Source organism: Anser brachyrhynchus, assembly GCF_964034855.1.
Source record: "Anser brachyrhynchus genome assembly, chromosome: 16".
Classification (NCBI taxonomy): Eukaryota; Metazoa; Chordata; class Aves; order Anseriformes; family Anatidae; genus Anser; species Anser brachyrhynchus.
Window position 1 is genome coordinate 7,492,335 of NC_137734.1, and position 20,127 is coordinate 7,512,461.

The 20,127-nt window shown below is 38.2% G+C and overlaps 1 protein-coding gene across 5 annotated transcripts in view; it reads right to left on the bottom strand.

Moving 5' to 3' along the window:
* Positions 1-20,127, bottom strand: part of TSHZ2 (teashirt zinc finger homeobox 2) — a 221,522-nt gene that overhangs the window by 78,390 nt on the left and 123,005 nt on the right. For 3 of the 5 annotated variants that reach the window (XM_080557805.1, XM_080557801.1, XM_080557802.1), the window contains one exon: positions 1,358-4,436. In XM_080557805.1, the coding sequence (XP_080413931.1) occupies positions 1,366-4,110 (2,745 nt within the window). In that variant the 5' untranslated portion in view covers positions 4,111-4,436 and the 3' untranslated portion in view covers positions 1,358-1,365. The remainder of the gene's footprint in view (positions 1-1,357; positions 4,437-20,127) is intronic. The other 2 variants (XM_080557803.1, XM_080557804.1) reach the window with 1 other exon arrangement.

Here is a 20,127-nt window from a genome sequence, read left to right on the forward strand (position 1 = left end):
AAGTGCTTGCACCCTCAATTAGCCAGAGAATAGCCACAATAGCAGCTGGCGTAAGTGACAACTCACAACACATCTTTAATTTTGACTGTCTGATGAATTCATTTTCCAAATGTTATCTAAGTAATGAACATGTTGGAGAAAATCTGAATCTGCACATGATTATTCTGCGAATAGAAGCAGAGCCTGAGTTTGCTGGTGAAATTGCTGGGAATGACTAACAGAGCCTTGCTGGAAATAAACATGTTAGAACAGAAAACTTCTATTTGGACTTTTAGTTGATGTCTGCATATTTATTTAAATCAAGAAGATTCAAGTTTGTGAATCAAGCAAAATTAAAAATGCAAAAATTGTGTGTAATCTGAATATTACATTACATATTATAAACATTGATTGTGGCAGTACTTCGTTTGGTGTATCTTTCAGAAAAAAAAATAAAAAATATATATATATAAAAAATACCAACAGTAATGTAAAAGTATCCTATTAACAGGTCTTTGAAATATTAACCTTGTAAAAAAATCTAGCGGTTTCCTCAATTAGGCGTCAAGCCCCTCCCTCCCAGGTTATACAAAAACTTGCACCTAAATCAGTGATGTTCCTGGATTGACATGCCCACCAACATGAAACAAAATATAATCACACATCTTCAAGATTAAAAAAGGAATGAGCAGAGACATGATGGAGAGAAAGGTTAAACTGATGCTACAAAAGAGGCCACTCACAATAGTAAATGTTTAAGTAAGTGTAAAATATTAAAATATTTTACAAAACTGAATATCCAAATATTATTGAAAGAATAACCAAACTTCTGGACATAAACTTTTCAATTATTAGTAGATTCTTCAGCTGGGTTTGAGTGTGTGAGGAACTTGGACTATTTATTATTTTGCTAATTTGACATTTGAATTGTCTTCTTTTCCCCCACCAAAATCAGATTTACAGGTGTGTTAGCACTGAAGGTTGTAATCTTTTGGTTTTCAGTGCCTTTTTAATTTTTTTTTTCTTTTTCCATTCTCATTGCAAAGAGTAGCATTTAGTTGCTGCATTCCACATTGAAGTGCATAGGATGTGAAAACTATTAATTCTTAGAAACAAAAAAAGAGAGTGAGAACTGGGAAAACAGCTATTTTGAAAATATTAATAAGAAGCAACTTTTCTGTATGGGGCAATGTAGTTCTGCATTTATCAAGCTCTCTTCCTGAAAACATTATAAAATGAATGTGTACATGCAATTAGATTAATGAAGCAGCAGTACTTTATGCATTTTATAGTGTTTTCCTACATTTCATAAAGTACGAATGTTTTAAGAGGCCTCCTTACAAGGATGAAATCAAAACTCGCTATAGAGCATGCATACCTTAAGAGTTATTCTTCATCCACTTCTGCTACAAATTGTGAATGGTGTTCTGGTGACTTGCTGTGTGTTTTGCTTAGATGAAGTTTTACTGCATGTTTGCTTGCAAATGTCCGACAGCACAACTTACATTTGAACTTAGAGTCTGTGTCCTCTTCTCCAGCTATTGTTTCAGGAGATCTTTGAACTGAAACTCTGGAGATTTCTTGCTCTACCTTGGTTTGCTGCTCCACAGCCAGCCTGTTCATGTCTTTCATTTGGAAACCTAGATGAGATTCTAAGTGGCTAATGTAAGTAGATGGGGTTCGAAACTGAGATGCACAGTCACTGCAATAAAAGACTGGATGCCCTTTGTCCATGTTTTTCAAAAACTTTGTTCCTCCAGTTTTCCTAAGTTGGTACTTGACGTTTGCCAACCAATGGCTGATGGTGGTCATTGACAGTCCGGTAAATTTTGAAATCTGCATACGCTCCTGTGGGCCTAGATCTGATAATAAATATTTACCTTCGGATGTCTGGAAGAGGCTGGAAGCAAATTGAGCTTGCAAAATGAGAAGATGCTGAGGGTTCCAGTTTGACTGTCTGCCCTTCCTTTTATGCAGAGTGGAGACTTCTGTTGAGACATCCTCAAAGCGTCGGACATCAATTTCCAATTTCATAGATGGGATCCTTGAAGATGCAGCAGGTTTTGGTGTAGTAGCTTTGGGAAGAACTTTGACCATGTCAGCAATATCAGACAGAGCATGTTTTTGAGGTGGAGAAGTACAGGATTGTGCTTGAGCTGACTCGGCTTTCTTGCCTTTAGATTTGGTCAGGTCAATAGGCTGATCATTGTTTTCAAATAAATAGTGCCTGGACACACTTGCAGGCTTTGGTGGGGTTGGAGTAGGAGATAACACTGGCTTCTCCATCATATTTAGATTAGATTTGTGGAACATAGAAATTGTGCTAGAGCTGGGGCTGGAGTTGGACTGGGGCCGTAAAGGCTCTGTGGCTTTGCCCAAATGATTATTCAGTACTGACTGCAGGGCACTGAGAGGGTTGACACAAGGCAGCTCAGATGAATGGTTGGCAGCAGCACAACCATTGCTAAGAGAGGCTGCTGTTGTTTCCTTGAGGACTGTTTTTTCTTTTCCACTGTCCTCTTTAATTTTGTCTTCTTCTTTCAGGGGGCATGGTTCCGTCTTTTTTGGCTCCACAGAGACTTCAGATTTGAGAGGAGGTTCTCTTTCACTCTGACTGAGTGAGGCAGGCTCAGCTTGGATGCCATCTTTAGCATAGTCCTTTTGTACTTCCTCCTTGTCGTCAGTTTCCTTCTTCACTTGAGTGCACTGGGTCATATTTGCTGAGATAGGGACCAGAGGCATGACCTTCCACTTTGGAGCTATGGGCCTCAACTTATTGGTGATGGTTGGCCTGATTTGCAGTACTTGGGAACCCACCGGCAAAGACGGCTTAGCCCCTTCTGAGAGCTGATAAGCTGCGTGGATGCTGGGATATGCACTCCAGCTGGGCGCTCCATTCTGAGCTTTATTGATGGCTGTTGTGACAGTGTTCTCTAAAGACTTTAAAATGTCCCCACCACCCTTTGAACCATCTTCCAAATCTTCTTCTCTGAGGTACTGGTATTTCATTGTGGGATCCAGTGGTTTCTGAAGGGTGTCTTCATACTCTTCAGTTTTTACTGCTTTCTCATCTTTGTTTGCATCATCAGTTTTATCTTTTTTAATTTCTTTTTTTATTTCGGAAGTGGGAGCTATGCATTCTGCAGATGATTTACTGTTTGATTTTGAAACCGGGCTGTCATTGGCTGGTGCTTCAGACAGTGACTGCATTTTTTCCACAGCTAGAGGATCCAGAACAAGTTGCTTTCCCTTCTTTGAAGCTGAACTTGTGACTTTCAAGAAATGGCCAGTAACCATCATGTGGGTCGTGAGCTGCTGCAAGGTGTCATGGGAGCTTCCACACTCCATACACTTCAAAATCTGGGATTTACAGGCCTCAAACTGCCATGTATAGCTGGCACCATTCTGGTAGCCATAGCGGTTGTTAGATGATAGCTGCAAGTTCGCGTTCTTCTGCGGAGAGAAAGAATCTGAGAAAGACCCCGTTGTGGAATCAGGGGAACAAGGCCTGTTAACATCAAACACACGTTTCTTTGCTGGAGTGACCATTTTTGAAGAAATGGTTGGTACCGGCTCCTTCAAAGGCACTTTTTGGTAATGTTTTGTTTTTATCATATGAACGCTCAGATCTTGAAGGGAATCAAAGGAGTCACCACAGAACATACACTTCAGAACTTTTTGTGCATCTTCCTTGTCCATGTCCTGGAAAGCCCTTTTTCGAGGCTTTGAGTAGCTGGTAGGTCTGTGCTTGTCCTTTTTGTGGTTGTCATCTTGGTAGTGACCTGTTTCATTCATATGAACTGTTAGTTCGACCAGCGTGTCATAGGCAGCGCTGCACTGCCGGCACCGAAACCTGCTGGCGCCTGTGAAAACAGTTCCACACATTTTGCTGCTCTGCCTGTAGAGCTGGACGGAGCTGAACAGGTTGGGTTTCGAGACAGGTCTGGAAGGTAAATTCTGTTGTAAGCTTTTTGACAGTGCATCTTGGTGCCAATCAAAATCAGCTTTGTTCCCTCCATTTCTGTTGTCACAACTCCTCTTTTCAGAGTTAGACAACTTGAAACCCAGCCCTAAGCCTGTCCAATAAGAGTCTGACAGTATGTTGGCATAGACCGCTGTCATTTTATCCATGCAATTGTGTGCTTCATTCTGGGCTTTGGGATGGGCGCTGGTTTTTGGATCCTGTGGCTCTCTAGAGCAAATGCTTTTAATATCTGTCACGTGGTCACTACCATCACTTAGTAGTGATTCATTTTCTGCATCCTGGTTAGATATATGACTGACAGGGGAATTCTGGTAACTAAAGTTCCCTTTCTGCTCAGGACCCACATCGTGTTCCTCATCCGTGCCAGTGTCATTGCTGCCCTGGAGGTGAGCAGTTGAATTGTTGTCATCATCATCTTCTTCCTCCTCCTTTATATCTTCTTCTTCCTTTAAATCTTCCTCTTGGACATAACCTGAAATGTAATGTCAATATATGAAATAACTTGCTAAAAGAGAATACTACAGTTCAAGATTTCTAGTTTCACTATGTGTTTTCTTTACTGGACTTCATTTTAATCTACAACTTTATTGCTTGTTACTTCTGGAAGTAAAAAAAAAAGTCAAATGATGTCTCTTTTTGTGAAGGTTGCTGCATTTTATTGGCAGATGATCATAATTCTTTATAACTGCCAGAGATTCTGAGTTAATAATTTTCCTGTCATGGGACTATAATTCTAACTGTCCTGTAATGGGACAGTTGGAAAATTCATATGTAAGAATTTAAAGTTTATTCTAAAAGCTTCAATTCTATCAAATTGTTTTTAGCCTCAGTGAAAGGAAGGGTAGAATTGGCAAGAAATAGAAGAAAAATAACTGCCATAATCTTCCTGGTTCATAGAATCATCTAGGTACAGTAATCTTTTGCCATTTGATCACCTAAAAAAAGCACTTTAGAATGTACACAAATAATTTATATGTCAAAATACAACATTTGAAAGCACTAATAGGCTTAAGTGGAACTCTTTTGTTTGTAAAAATAATGTACTGTGTGCCATAAAAGCAAATTGTGCTTTGATAAAAACACATACATATGTTTCAGGGCAAGAACCCCTGGAAGTTACAGAAGAGTATTAGGATGTGACAGAGGTAGACCAAAGTTAACTATAAAATTGGAAAAGTAGAATAAATAAAGAATGATTTTCTTTGACAAATGAACTATTTAATTAATAAGATGAACTTGATACTATAAGAGTTGTAAATTTTAAAATTAATTAAGGAATTCTTTTTTTTGTTCTTTTTTCTTTTTTTCCCCCCTGGTCCTACATCTGTAGTACTTCTATTGAAGTTATGGGAGATAACCTAGGTAGAAATAGACTGAAGAATCAGAAAAGGGGATTCTTAAGGGTGAATCATCTCCATTGCAGTCACTGTATAAATTCCCATCGACCCATCACAACCAACAATTCACTCCCAGAAGGGATGGAGCAGAACTGGTTCAGACATTTTTTCACAAGACTCTTGTGTAATTTTTTAAACAGGCATTACAAAGCTGTTACACACAATGCAAGCAGCCATTGAAACAATTCACTGTTACAGACAGCTACTCATCAAAACCAAGCATTGATTTCAGAAGCACAGGTCTTTGCAGGAGATACTTTGATGTGCTCTTTCAGGTAGGAGCCAACACTGTGGTGCTAACCCTTGTGACTGCACGGCAGGGGTACTTTGCTCTGCATGCTGAAGGCCTAGCTGTTTGTGTCAGGTAATCTTGTAAAACTACAACTGCAAAACTCCCCAGTTAAAGCTGCCCTTAAAAATAACAAGACAAAAATAAAATAAAACTCTACTAGTTGTAATTGTGAAGTAAGACTTTAAATCATAATATTAAAAGCTCAGAAAGAACAATACCTAAAAGTGTTACTTGTTTAAAATCCAATTCCTTCCCAACTTCTGAGAAAAGCCAATTAATGGCTTTTTAGAACCTGGCTTATTTTGCCATGCTGAATTTGGTAATCTTGTGCAAATCATATCCTTCCAGCAAACCAAAATGGAGGGGCAGAAAATCTAGAAACATATTTGTTAACATACAGATGAGGCCTTTCACAGTTTTTTCAGCCGTGTTTCAATTTTCCAATCTATTTGCATTTAAGAACTAGGAATGCATCTGACCTCTTCTAACGAGAGTTTACGGTCAAGCCAAAGAAATGAAGCACAAGTGGAGGAATTGTTTCCTGGATTAACCTGCAGTATACAAAGAAGGAAACAATGGCTCTCTCTGTGGATGTACTAAGAAACCCACACAAGCCATCTTTCCTACACCGTTCCCAAAGTTTTAGGACCTGCGCAGATCCCAACAGCTTAGAGCTGGCCTTGACTTACTCTAGGCATCTTCACAACCAGAGGTACAGGTAGCAGCGGTGGCTAAGAGCAAAGGACCTGGACACCATCCTAACATGATGAAATAATGATCATATAGTGGGAGGAATGCTACGCCCTTCAGGAGATGCTTTCAGCAAAGAAGATAACATTAAATGTCGTGTTAAATATTAAACCAATAAGTCTTTTAGCAGTATGTTGGGGTACAAATATCAGTAGCCCCATTTACAGATGATCAGACAGTAAAGATAATACTAAGAATAAAATATTTATCTCACCGCCCTAAATGTCTTCCCTGATAACTAGATAATGCTTTCCATGTATCCCTTTCTGAGCTCAAATGTTTTTCAGGGGGACGTGGAGAACGGAGGGACATGGAGGCGGCAAAACTCCTGCACGTCACGAGCAGTAACCTTGTTAAACAAGCAGCACGAACTGATGAGCAGGACTGACATGGTTCTCGCGGTGTTAGAGATACTGCACAGCGTAGGTAGCAGCACTGGCCCCTTGCCAGGATGTATCAGAGTGCCAAGCATATTACACCCAGCAAAACAAAAATAAGGAGGGAATTCAATGAAGGAATCAGACAAAACAGACAACAAATAGCATTCACACAGTTTTGGGTCACTGCAAATTTGATTCTCCATTTCAGCACCAACTCTTTGAATATTATTAACCCATTTTTCACCAGAAGGTATTTTTTTTTCCTTTGGATGATACATACAGCAATTTCTTCTTCACCATATCCTTTGTCCTTCTAAAGGGATTTAGCAGAAAAAACAGAAGTACCAGACAGCTGCACATCCCCCACAATACAGATAAAATTTTCTGCTTAATTAGGCATTGACATGTTTACTATAACCTTTACAGAAGAGTAACTCGTGCTGTGAAATCCTCTTTTTTTGTCTGCATAACATTCAGACACAATCTTATGATGGCAGTAAAATAACTTTTTAGAAAGCGTTGTCAAAATTTCACAAAATCGTCAGTCAGGTCCATTTTAACAACATCTAAGGGTTCTAGGCAGCTTTGAAAGTGCATTTCAGTATCCTACTTGTAAGATCATTCCTGTTTATCTAAATGATTTAAGTTGCTGTGGGCATTTCAAGGACAGTGGAGACCTCTTCTGTGCAGAGAACCAAAGGTACAGGAAATGCATGTGTCCTTCCAACAGTGTTTTTAGTAAGATTTCATTGTATGTAAAGCTTGATATGAATTAATGTAGCTATTTAACAGAAATAACATTAATTTAAGTGAACTTCGCATTATTTATTTTATAAGCTATATATAAAGGGTGTCTTAAGTCTGTACACCCACATGCTTTAAATGCAGTGTTTGTAATAAGTAGCATAAATTTTGCATGTCATACTGATGTCCATATAATAAATTGTTGAGTGACCTGTTCTCTTCCCACCAGTTCTCCCCCAGGCTTATTCTGACATTCCAAACCTCTGAGCTGATCATATATAGCTGTCTTATGGAAAAAAAAAAAAAAAAATATATATATATATATGAAAGAAATCCAAACTTCCAAACTCAGTAACCAGATGAATGCTTCCTCTTTTTCCCATCTGAGAATTTTTCCCACCAATATTAAACAGGCCCAGTCAGAGATGGGAGATGTGCAATGTGCAGTCCCAAAGAAGCGAGGGACTGAAATTTCACCATCTTGAAGCCTGGACAAAGCCCAGGAGCTTCAGAACATAGAATGGAAGCAATTTCTGGCTTCCTAAATGGAAATACAGTATTTGGTTTTAGTGCTGATTGATCCCAAGACAGTGTATGTCAAGATCATGACATAAGTAAGGATAATATTATCGTATGGATAATAATCATAAATACAATTCTAAAATGTTTTAACTTTTTTTTTTTTATTACTTCCCATCATGCCTTTGTGACTGGATTCACTGTAACTGAAGCAATCTGCTTCTCTAGGACAAGGGGTGCAGTAAAAAGCTGATTCTTTATTCTTCAAAAGAGAACATTTTCCTAGATATTTCTAGAATATTTCTACAAAGTATCTAGAAGAAAACAGGTCCAGTTAATATACCTGCAATTTTTTTTTTTTTTTGAAATTATGTGTCTAAAACTCCACCATGTTTACCTTGAAATCTTGACCATACTATGTAGGCAGCCCTGAGCCAAGCTCCCAGTGATGTTGAACCCAAAACTGACTTTCATGTCCTTGCACCCCAGAGTCGCCATAAGTTGTACCACATTATACGTCACTTCTGAACTTAGAGTATGAACACATCTTTCTTTTTTAAAGTGTTCAATTTTACTGTTAACTTTTCCACCAGTGGATGTTATTTTCAATCAAATTTGCTCTTTTTCCACATAAAGAAACATTTATATATATATATATATATATATTTCTTTCCAAGACTGGAAAATTTATTTTCTGCCAAGAGAAGGGACAGTGAATCATTGTCCAGAACAACACTGCTAATCCATGTAAAACCCATGCACCATCTGCACTTCTTCATATATATATTCCAGTTTCACTTGAAATAACATCATTAGTAGAGCAATCTCACAGTGCTATAAGGTGATCTTGTTTCCTTCTTGTCTGGCTTCAACTCAAACATCTTTTTGTGTTTGGCAAAAGCTGTTTCTTTCTCTGAAATATTTCATGCAGATAATGGATAATGACCACTTCTCATTCCTTTTTCTCAAAAATGTCTAACTACATTAGCTACTCAAAGACAAATCTTAACCTGGCTCTTTGTAGAAGTTCATTGCTGTAGATTCATCACAGTTTGAAAATCAAATGAAGAGATAAATTGGCAACTGAAGGGGAAAAAAAATCCCTACTCTACTGCATAACTCTTATATCAAAGGCATTTTGGAATTTAACAGGACTGAAAGCAATGCAGAAGTCTGGAAACGTGATGGAATTCCAGGGAAAGAACTCTCAAAACATGAAATTTGTGATACAAGAGTAAATGATATAATTTTAGAATATTTTAGACTATGTTAAAAATTTCTGTACCAAGGACCTAACTTCCTGATAAGTTCTGCTATATGGAAATAAAACACAGAGAAAGGTTACCGTTCTCACCATGGAGGGAGCAGAGAGTCTGTCTCTGAATCATGGGTGTCAGAGATGAAATGAGTCTGTCATCTGGTCTAAATGTCCTGGCAGTGTGAGGTTTATGCTTAAAGCCCTGTGCTTCAGCATCCTGAGGAAGGTTTTAGACTTTTCTCAAACCCCAGACAATGCTATGTTGAACATGCTCAACTGTCTCTGTTCTGGGAAGCCAGCTAACTATTCTGGATAATAGGAAATTATTTGCACCTTTTGCCTCTATTACTTTTTTTACTTTTTATTTATTTACTTCACCTCTTTTTTTTTTCTTTTTTCTTTTTTAGAACTTTTTTAGAACTCTGTTTGTAAAGTAGTTAAAACAGCTTGGGCATGAATTTTCATCTCTTGCAGAGGAGGAAAAGAGATGCACTAGCATCAGCTGCTGGAGGATAGAAACAACCTCTGTGGCGACGTGCTTGCAAAGCACTGCCGATGAGGAGCACGGAAATATAGCTCCAGTCCCTCTTGGTGTGGCTTCTGCCATAACTGAAGTTTAACACACAAAGGCAACTCCATGGAGCCATAACCATTATTTATATATGATGCTGAAATGAAGCAATTTGAGGCTTTCATTTTGTTGTACTCTAATTAGAGTTGTATTATAAAGTTTTCTATTAAATGTCCAATTTCCTACTAGTTAAGAAGGCAAAATACCCACTAGCTTCAGTGGGACTTTTAGCAGCACAAAGGAGAAAAGATTATGTCTTTTGTACATTGCATCCTACACAGTCATGAGACAAATGAAAATGATCAGTGGCTGGAAGCATATGTGCAGTGAACTGGCTTGCGAGCTACCTGTAAACTTGAAGCAAAACCAATAATAAGACAAGAAAAGAAACAAACAAAAGGAAGGCTGAAAAAAAAAAAGAAAGAAAAAAGAAAAAAAAGAGAAGTGAGCTGATGCATTCTGCTGAACTGAGTCCATGGAGAGGAAAGAATTATTGTGGAGATTTTCTTGAAAAATCTCTCCTTAAGGACGAAGTTGTTTGCATAGTCAGTGATTGCACTGATTAAAAAAGCACCTTCAGTCCCACTTGTCTTGCCCTGCGTTCAGCCCGTCTGAGTGGCTGAGTGGCCGGGTGCTAGCTGCTCCAGAAACAGATGGGACCGCGTGCTGAGCCAGTATTTTAGGTCCCTCACATGAAGGCTTTACAGTGTAAGTGAATAATTTGCTTTTGGTTAAAAGCATCTTTGTTTGCTATTTTCTACAGAGCCTTGGAACTTGCAATTTTATTATTTCAATCAGCTGAACATGTTTGATATTCTCCAGATTGTAATTTCGCCAAATCTGCTTGTTATGAAAATTATGACTCCTAGCACAATTTGAATGCAAAGCGCTGTACCTTCACGGCCACTTGCTTTGCACAAACACAAGACCCACAGCCTGGCCTCGGCTGGCCCATCCACCTGGGAAATCCTTGCCCTGGCCTCACTGGGCAAGGTTTTAGACACATACCAGGGAGTCATCGCAACACCACGACACCAATATGAATTGCATGTAATTTTTACTAGACACAAAGGGTGCTTTCCAAAACACAGTTTTGTCCTGAACAATTAGAGGAACAGAGTAGCAGTAAATATATTTTCCTCGTTAGTCATTTTAATTGCACCACTATAAATCACTTTACCTAAGAAAATGAAAGTCTGTAACTTTTGTCTCTCTGTGCCTTTCTTCAGTGTTCTCCTGTCCTATTTATTGTTGCGGAAAACAGCATCGTGGCTCTGTAAGTTTATAGATTACCTCATTTAAAACCCATGTTTCAAATTATGTTTTTCCTCTTTCATTATCCTAGGTTCCCCTAAACACCAATCTAAATTTCTTTAAATGGGATGAGCTACCAATCAGAATTAAATATATATATATATATGTATAAATTGAAATTGTAATGAGTCTTACCAGTGTATTGCTAGCACTTTGGTTCATTTGATATGAACTTTGTTTTTTTAAAGTACCACATGGTAAGGCTTTGAAACTTCAGTTTGTAAAAAAAAACTGTAACAGCCTTACAGCCTTTGAAGTCACTACTGATATAACTCTGAACAGATCCATTCAAGTTCAACTAACATCAGACAAATGTTTAGTGTATCAGAGGAAGCCACAAAAGCAAGGATTTCATCAATATTTCACAACAGCCTCAGGGAAACTGTAGATTGCAATGCTGTAGGGCAGCTAATGGAATTACACACAAGGGTTTTGTACATTTAAAATAAGCAGCTACTAAAAAAATTACCCTTCAGTTTGATAGAAACTGTATAAAACTGCAGATGGGAAACAATTAAATAGCTACCAACATTTATCCATGTCAGCCTGATAGGTCATTTAATAACAGGTATTTCTTTCTTTATTTCCTTTTTTTTTTTTTTCCTGGTAGGGCAATAATAAAGATTAACATTTATGAAAAGTAGCATAAAATATAGTACAGCCAAATGAATAATTAAAGATGCTTCTGAAGAATTTGTTTGCTATTGTATGGCCATGAAGACTGCTCTCCAGTAATGAAGTACATTTATATTAAATACAATTATAAATAGAAAGAAGCTGAGGATTATGTTTATGGAGACATGTTTTTTATCCTAAAATGATAATAATAATATTAAAAAAAAATATATAAAATCTTTGGTTCATTTCTTTTGAATCCATGGCTTATCTCATGGACAGCATTTCTTCATAACTTATTCCCCTTGAAAAGAGTTGGGCCCTGGCTTAAATGTATGCAGGATAATCTTGAAGCTGGATGTATTAAATGTAATAAACCAGGGGAAGATCAACACTTCCCCTGAAAGACTCTTGATCAGAGTGAAGAATTCTTTGTATGAAAGCACAATGTTTATTCTAAAAATAGACCCATACAATCATATTCCTTTTCATTGCTATGTTCAATGTGTAAAAATCTTGAAGTACTAGCCCTTCACACAGTTGTTTTCAAGTGTTTAGGTATGTTCTGCTACTGCGGGAAATTACTATTTCTGTTAATAACTAATGCTTCTTCAGTGTATTGAATAGCACTATGTGAGACAAGTTATTTGATTATTATTTTTAAAAGGCTGCTTATTTCTTGGCCTCTCCAATTCAAAACAGACCAGCTTGGCTAAATATAATACAGAACCCACTTTCATGCAGAAGACTTTAAGCCTCAATTCAAGAAAGCTCTTGAACATATCAAGTTTGTCCCATTTGGGGCAAGAGTGCATACACTTATTTGCCATACAGAGAGGTTATGCAATCATGATGCTTCACTGCCACAATTACTTAATAGTCAGCTATTAATGTGTAAACAATATCAGCCGGATTTTGGTAATATGACAGGAGATTGACTGAGTCAACCTTGACAGAAGATCTGCCAGAGGAAGGGGTTAAGAGAAAAGCTCAGCTGCAGTAACTCCAGGACGTGCCCCTGACTGCTGAGGTGGCCTCCGTAAACTCACACAGGGTCAGTTCAAAGTTCAGATGTTTTTACTGATGATCCCCATGGACACCCATTTTCTCTTCAAAATTCCAGCCTCCCTACCTGTTGGACTGCAAAACGCTACTTCTTGTACAAATTTTGCCGGAGCTCACTGAGAAGTGCACCATGTTTTAACGGTGAGCTGAAAATCCTGATCTACTTGGTACTCATCTTCACGAGCCACTGATGGGTACAGATGAAGCTACTAGCATTTCCTATATGTATTTATTAAAGTACAGAATTCATGTGCAGCTGAAGATGCTGCATAAAATGTAAGCTCCTTGCAATAACTTGTTGACTAGGACTTAATATTACAGCCCATATTTTAAAAATATTAATATAGCTTGAAAAGTACACTATTATTATAACATTTGTCTAAAGAGCAGTCGGCCTTTTGATTTTCCCTTTGGATACACGGGCATATTGAAGCCCCATTGAGATCTGCTTTAAGCCATGCTTGTCAGTAATATTCATAAATCTGCTCTGCTTACTCATAGCTGGTTAAACCATGGCGGCAACATCATTAGTCTCTTAACATCTCTTTAGATAAGGTATGTAAGTAGAAAGTGAGGGTATAAAGAAATATATCCTCTTCATCGACTTGCTTCATTTTGATCTTTCATTCCAGGCAATGAAAAAACTGCAGAGACTTGAAGTGTGAATTTTTACTCGCTGGGCTTTAGTGTAAGAGGGCCACTAGTGAAGTGTACACAGATCATCAAGTGTTTCATTTCCCTCTTTATTTTCCTTTCAGGAACATACTGTTACAAATGCTGGTCCCAATGAATAGTCTGTTTCTTTTGTGACAAATATTATGGCCAACAAACATTGACTTTTGACCATTAGACATCCTTGCACTTATAGCCACATAACCATCAAAACACTAAGCCAGCATGAAGGTCATTACCCCAGGCAGCATCTTACTTTGACTAACTTCTCCGATATGTAAGCAATAAGCAGTTGCAAGAGATTGATATGATACTTTGTGAGTAATTTGGATGAACTATAACACTAACCCAGTAAAGTATTATAATTTTAAATGTGTCCAGAAAATAATTGAAATTCTGGTTTAGCTTCATCATAATGCACAGTGCCGGGTATATTTAACAGCTGACTAGCTTAGCATGAATATTGCTTTACAAATGAGGTCATATTGTTTTTAAGAAACAATATTGCTATCAAACATGTTTAGGAGGAAAAGCAAGAGATTATGAGTACACTTTTAACCTTTCTGTCTCTTTCTATATCTGTTTACTATGGTGATTTAGGTGTTCAGTGTTGTTTGAAGGCAAACATAGAAGGTTCTGGCATTTAAAAGAGATCCAGTAATGAGCAACTGGCAGTCAGATTCCTTCTTATTATTACTCTGTCACAAAATCTCTGCTCTACAAAACTCCATCTTTACAACACCAGTCAGAGATGAGAAAGGTCAAAACATCTCCTTCGAACACTCAGCCCGTACATGCACAACACCGCTCCCGAGTCACATACAGCAGCCAGAACTCGCTCCGTAGCATGGAAGAGAGCAGAGCCCACAGGTAAGCCAGTTTTGTTAGAGAGAAGGCTTTCCTCCTTCTGCCACTGCCACTATCCAGCTCAGAGTGGGATCACCTACTGGTTTTAGTCCATATTTCTTTTTCATCCCTTACCCTTTTGTCAGGATGAGAGAGACCTAAACAAGACGCTCAAAAGAATATTTAACATACGCTACATATATGCATCCACACACATACTGGCCACACATTTCTTTACTTATTGGGGTGGGAGGGGGAGAGAGGGGCACACACAGAGGGCCCGATCCTGCTTTTCACTTCTCATTGCAGCCAACAATGAGGAGGCAGCAGCCGCTGTGATAAGAAGCAATCTTTGATCCAGTGAAATCTGTTCCAGAGCTGCAGCTGACTTCTTTTAAGGTCATGCCTGAAATATTCCCTCTGCACGAGGCGTGATCACAGGTGCGCTGGTGCTGACTTTGGCAGCATGAACTTGCAACAATTCTTACCAGGAATTTTGGGAGAACTGTTCCTTATCACCCTCAAGAGTGTGCAGCTCTAAAAAAGCTGCAGCTTTATTATTATCTTTGTACTTTTGTTAATGTACTGCCCACAACACCAATACTGCCCTACAGAAATCTTTTGCTTGCATGGAACAAAAGTCTTCCTGTCCCCAAAAGCTTCCATTTTCGATGCTCTCTTGTGCTTTCTCTTCTCTCTCCATGCAGTTTGGGATGCTGCCCTACTGCCTGAATGCTGTCCATATCTGTCTCCTTGCAGATAAGAAGACTTATTAATAGTAAAAATGTTAATAATTATCAGTATTAAAATTAGTACTGTTGGTTCCAGTCTGCAAGAAACTTGGGCAAAACAAATCAACCCATGTCAAAGGGATAAGTTTCCAACTGATATGGAAAATAAATCTAGCTTCCAAGAATCTATCAAGACTATTAAAATAATGGAAATTTCAAAGAAAAATAAAAAAGAAAAATGATTGAAGTACAAATATTGAGCTGTGTTCTTTTAACTGATGTCTCAAATGAGCTAAGGAAGGACTTAGATCCAGAGCCAGTACACAGATCATTTACAGATCATAATCACCAGTCTCAGTGTTGTTTTCCTGCCCGTCCTAAGTGATAACTGAAATTTATCGTATGGGACAAAGTGTAAAAAAATAGGCAGGAACAACAGGAGGCTGCAGCTGCACAGGGTCAGCTTTTCCTCAATCTCAGCGAGAAATAACAAGTATGAGTTACGGTAAAAAAAAAAAAAATCCAATAATCAGAAAGGTCATTTAATGACAGAAACAACTTCTTCAGCACAGGTATCGTGATGCAACCACTGCTGAAGTGCAGGACCTCACTGGGTACAAAAAAGCTATATATTATACCTATCATAACCGGATTTAAGGCCTGCAGGAACTCACAAAGCAGGCTAGTGTATCAAAAATTCAGACTGTAACATCCTGAAAGAGCTGAAAGAGTGGCTTAACTGTCTCTCCTCTCCAGCTCTGTAACACAACAATAAAACTTTATAAACTTGTCTGCATTTTTTTTCCAGGACCTCACTCAGACTTGGACAGAGAAGCAACAGAGGGCATCTGACCTCTACCAAATTACTCTTAATACTGACTTTCTGAAAAATGGCTTGCTGCTGCACGCAAGCCCAAGGATTAAAAAAAAAAAAAAGTCATTAAAAATACATTTAATTTTTTTAAAGAATTAAAAGATATTTATTGTTGTTTCTAGTGATCGCAAGCACAAATACAGACAAGAGATTAGAAAAAAAGATGTCCAGGAAATTTTCAATTGTGCACACAGAGGGCAAAACGTCTCCATTTTTGTTTGAATTCCTGCCTCTTCCCTTTCACTGCCTCCCAGGCATCAGCATGCAATTGGGACACCACCTTTCAAGCTCTGCACTTCTGCAGAGGAGCAAATGTACCTGGGATGTTTATTAAGGCATCATTATATGTCTGTGTGGCATCATTTATTTTCTGTGGAAGAGACCATGCCAGGTCAAGATCAACAGTTTGAGCAGACAATTCATCAGGTGGGAGCAGGTGGCAGGGGCGGTATAAGAAATCGCTTGAAAAGGAGTACAAAACTGAAATGGATGGAAGTGTAAAAGTAATAAGAAAGTGATCAGTGAAACTATGAACAGCAGAAGATAAATCAAATGGAACAAGTGCAGAGCAGAAATCAGACCAAGAGGTTTTCCTTAAACATGAACAAGGCTTTAACCTCAACAACAGGAGGTGAATCCACATATAATGTTTTGCCTCGAAACCCTACTGGGATTCGGGAGAATAAATGGAGCAGATTATTATTGAGTCATTCAGAAGGAATCAGTAAGAAAAAAAAAAAAAAACAACAAAAAAAACAGTTTACTTTCTTAAAGTTGTGGTAGAATGGATGCAGAGAGCACTTAGAAAATGAAGCATTACGAGGGGCTTTGCACATTACATTTACATCCACTTTCAAGCCATGTTTATATTGTGAGAGTGTGTTACGGGATCTGCATTTATGTTTAGATTAAGACCTGCTGAAGCAATGGCTGAAATCATATAACAATAAAGAGTGGTGAATGGGCAGGGATAAAGGTAGTTGAAATGGAGAAATGTTGAACGTTTTAATGAAGGGAGTAACTCACACATTAACTTGACTACTTCTTGAACAGAACTAAATAATTTTATTGAAGATTGGTCTTCACACCAGTAAAATCCTTATGCTATCAATAATTAAATAAGTAACGACAAAAAAAATAAATCCTGTGTACCTTATCTAACTCAGATTTTGGACTAAGTATAGATAATGTGAAATTAAAACCTCCCAAAATGTTTTGATCAGTGCTCATTATATGCTGATAGATCTGCTCAGCTCTTTGATACTACATGAGGATATACTGGCTATGGACACTAAGTCCTAGCTGATATGTTAAATAGAGAAAGTCCTTTGAGATTTTATGGGTAGAGTTGATTTGGAGCTATAAAATTGAAGCATTTATTACAGACCAGAGGCCAACAACACCTCATTACAGACTGTCTAAACACTTCCAGTTTATTCACTGATTCAAATCCAAACAATAACTCCCTTTTAAGGCTTTTCTGGCTGATTCTCATTCCCTTTCTACCAATAAATAAATAAATAAATAAAAACAAATCCAACAACAACAAAACAACAAAACCAACAAAACCCAACAACAAACACCAAACTTACAATATGTATTTTTAATATGTTTTTGAATCTATGCTAAAATTTAATGGAACACAAAGCACATCTTACATCTAGCTAGTACCTGCACAAGGTTTGTCTTGAACAACTACCGGTTTGCCTTGTCTACATGGGCTAATTACTGTATACATCCACCAAGGCACAGCTGGAATTTGACTAGTCTGTATTAAAAAATGCAAAGGAAATTTTTCAACATGTGTTGTACTGCCAGTTCATTGCTCCTCCTGTGCAGTATTTTCCTTATACTGGTTCAAATCTTTCACACAGAGAAAAAAACATTTGAACTAAGAAGATTCAGAAGGACTGAAACTGCTTTTTACCTGTTATTTAAGAAATCATTGTGTTTAAATACTCTGCCCCTTATGAACAAAGCTCCTTAAGCACTCACTGGGAGAAGCAGCAGAAAAACTGGCCATCTTTGCTGTTCCCTCAAAGAAATTTAGTTTAAACAAACTAAATCTCTTGGCAACACACTTACTGCCTAATGTCTCTGGTCCATAAGCACAGCCTAGAGGCAGCGCCAAGGCTCCCAGCCGAGGCAGCAGAGCTCCCACCAGCAGCCCTTCTTCCAAGCCCTTTGCTCAGACAGAGACGCCCCGCAACGACCTCGTCCAAGAGGCCCCAGCTGGGATGTGCCAGATCTCAGCAGCCATCACCGCGGCCACCATCTCTGAGACTGGAGGAGCAGCAAACCCATAAGGGCAGAAAGGCATTCTCAGGGTGGTTTCCTACAGGGTCAGCTCATTTGAACCAGCTCTTGGGGGCTCTTGAGCTTCATGCATTGATATGGCAAGGCTGACACTAACCCAGAGTGGGGCTTGCCCACACTTGGGTATCATTCCTAACAATTTTTCTGGTGTTAATGGCCCATAAACTTTTCCTTGTGCAATAGGTTAAACTTACTGTTACAATTCTTTTGAAGCAAATGCAATTAGGCAGATGAATAATTGGGTCAATATTTTATTTTTCTCTGTACAGAATCTCTCCTTGTTGCTAATGTTGTTTTTGCCTGGTGGATATATACTTGTGCACATATGCATTTTTTTTTCTTTCCTTTTTTTGTTGCTTCCAGTAGCAGTGGAAGTAGAAAGTGTTTGCATCCTAAACTTTGTAGCCATGTATCAAAAATAGCAGTAGTTAAAAAAATAATAATCATGCATGTAGCTGTTACTTGAAAGAACTGATGCTCCTGATGAGTAGCACACCTTGTATGTCCTGAGCAATTCTTCAGGAGAGCTTATCTTCCCTTTCTTTTACCTGGTAGCTTTGGATAGTTGTTAGCAGTGGCTCTGAAGCGCAGTTCTGAGGCCAGCCAACTTTATGGAAATGCAATCTAATTCCAGCAAAGAATTTGTTTTGGATTAACTCCATTTTATGGAAAGCAAAATGTTGTCCATTACTTTGGAAACTGAACAGTACGTTTCCACCTCACCTCCTCTGATATCATTAATCTAAAAACGAAAGGTAAAATGATTTCCCCTATTAGTTTGCAATTTGTTTGTCCTTATGTGATTGAGAGACAACCTCTCGTATGAAATTCATCTTCCTCCCTAGTCTTTTCCCAACGAGATTTAGTCTCCCCAACCAGGATTAACTGCCACAAAGTGATTTCACCACTACCTGTTCTTCCTTCCTCTTCTGTACGAGCAGCTACATTTTTTACTTTTTCTCCCTGACACTGGTAAAAATGCTGGTGTTAGAGGGAGCACACAATTAAAGGTCAAAAATTCAAGTATTTTTCTGTTCCACCCTGTATAAATCTATTGCTGTCAGAGAGAAGCAATCATGCCTGCAAATGCACTTTACAGGGCTAAGAAGATCTGTTTCTCAACTTAAACTATGTAACATTTAAATATCAAAAACTTTGTTTTCTAATGAGGGAAGTATTGAGGGGGGGAGAAATGAATTATATGCTTGATGTATACTGAAGGTTGGGAAAATTAAGGCCATTTCCCATGGTGAGAATGCAGTGATTTCAGTTTGTGAGAGTAAATTAAACCTTTGGGAGAATTTGTCTTCCATTAAATTGAACAGCTAAACAGGCACAGAAGATTTTAATGTCACCACCAACAAACCCCAAAGGTTACAAAACGAAAAAGAAACACTGTTTTCTTGCTTGGAAGTTCTCTCTCTCTCTACCTAAGAAAAACGCAAACTGTAAATGTATGTTGAGACACAAAGACTCTTAAAGATCATAATTCCATTCCTATACCATATGCTATTAATGTCTGTCAACACTGTTTAGCCAGCAACTGCTGACAGAACCATATTTGCTATCTAAATACATCATAAATAAATCAGTAATGAACTGCTTTAGTAAACCTTCTGCACTGATTGGAAATACAGATCGAGTAAACAAACTCTGGGGATAGCATTTTGCAGCTAGAAGTATATACAACTGTTTAATGTCAATGACAAAGTCACTCACACCTCTCTTTCTGGCAAGACATGAGGCGGGTGAAAGGAAATCGTAAGGATGGCAAAAGTGTTTAATCAATTGTAGCAAATGTACCTGTCAGCATTCATCA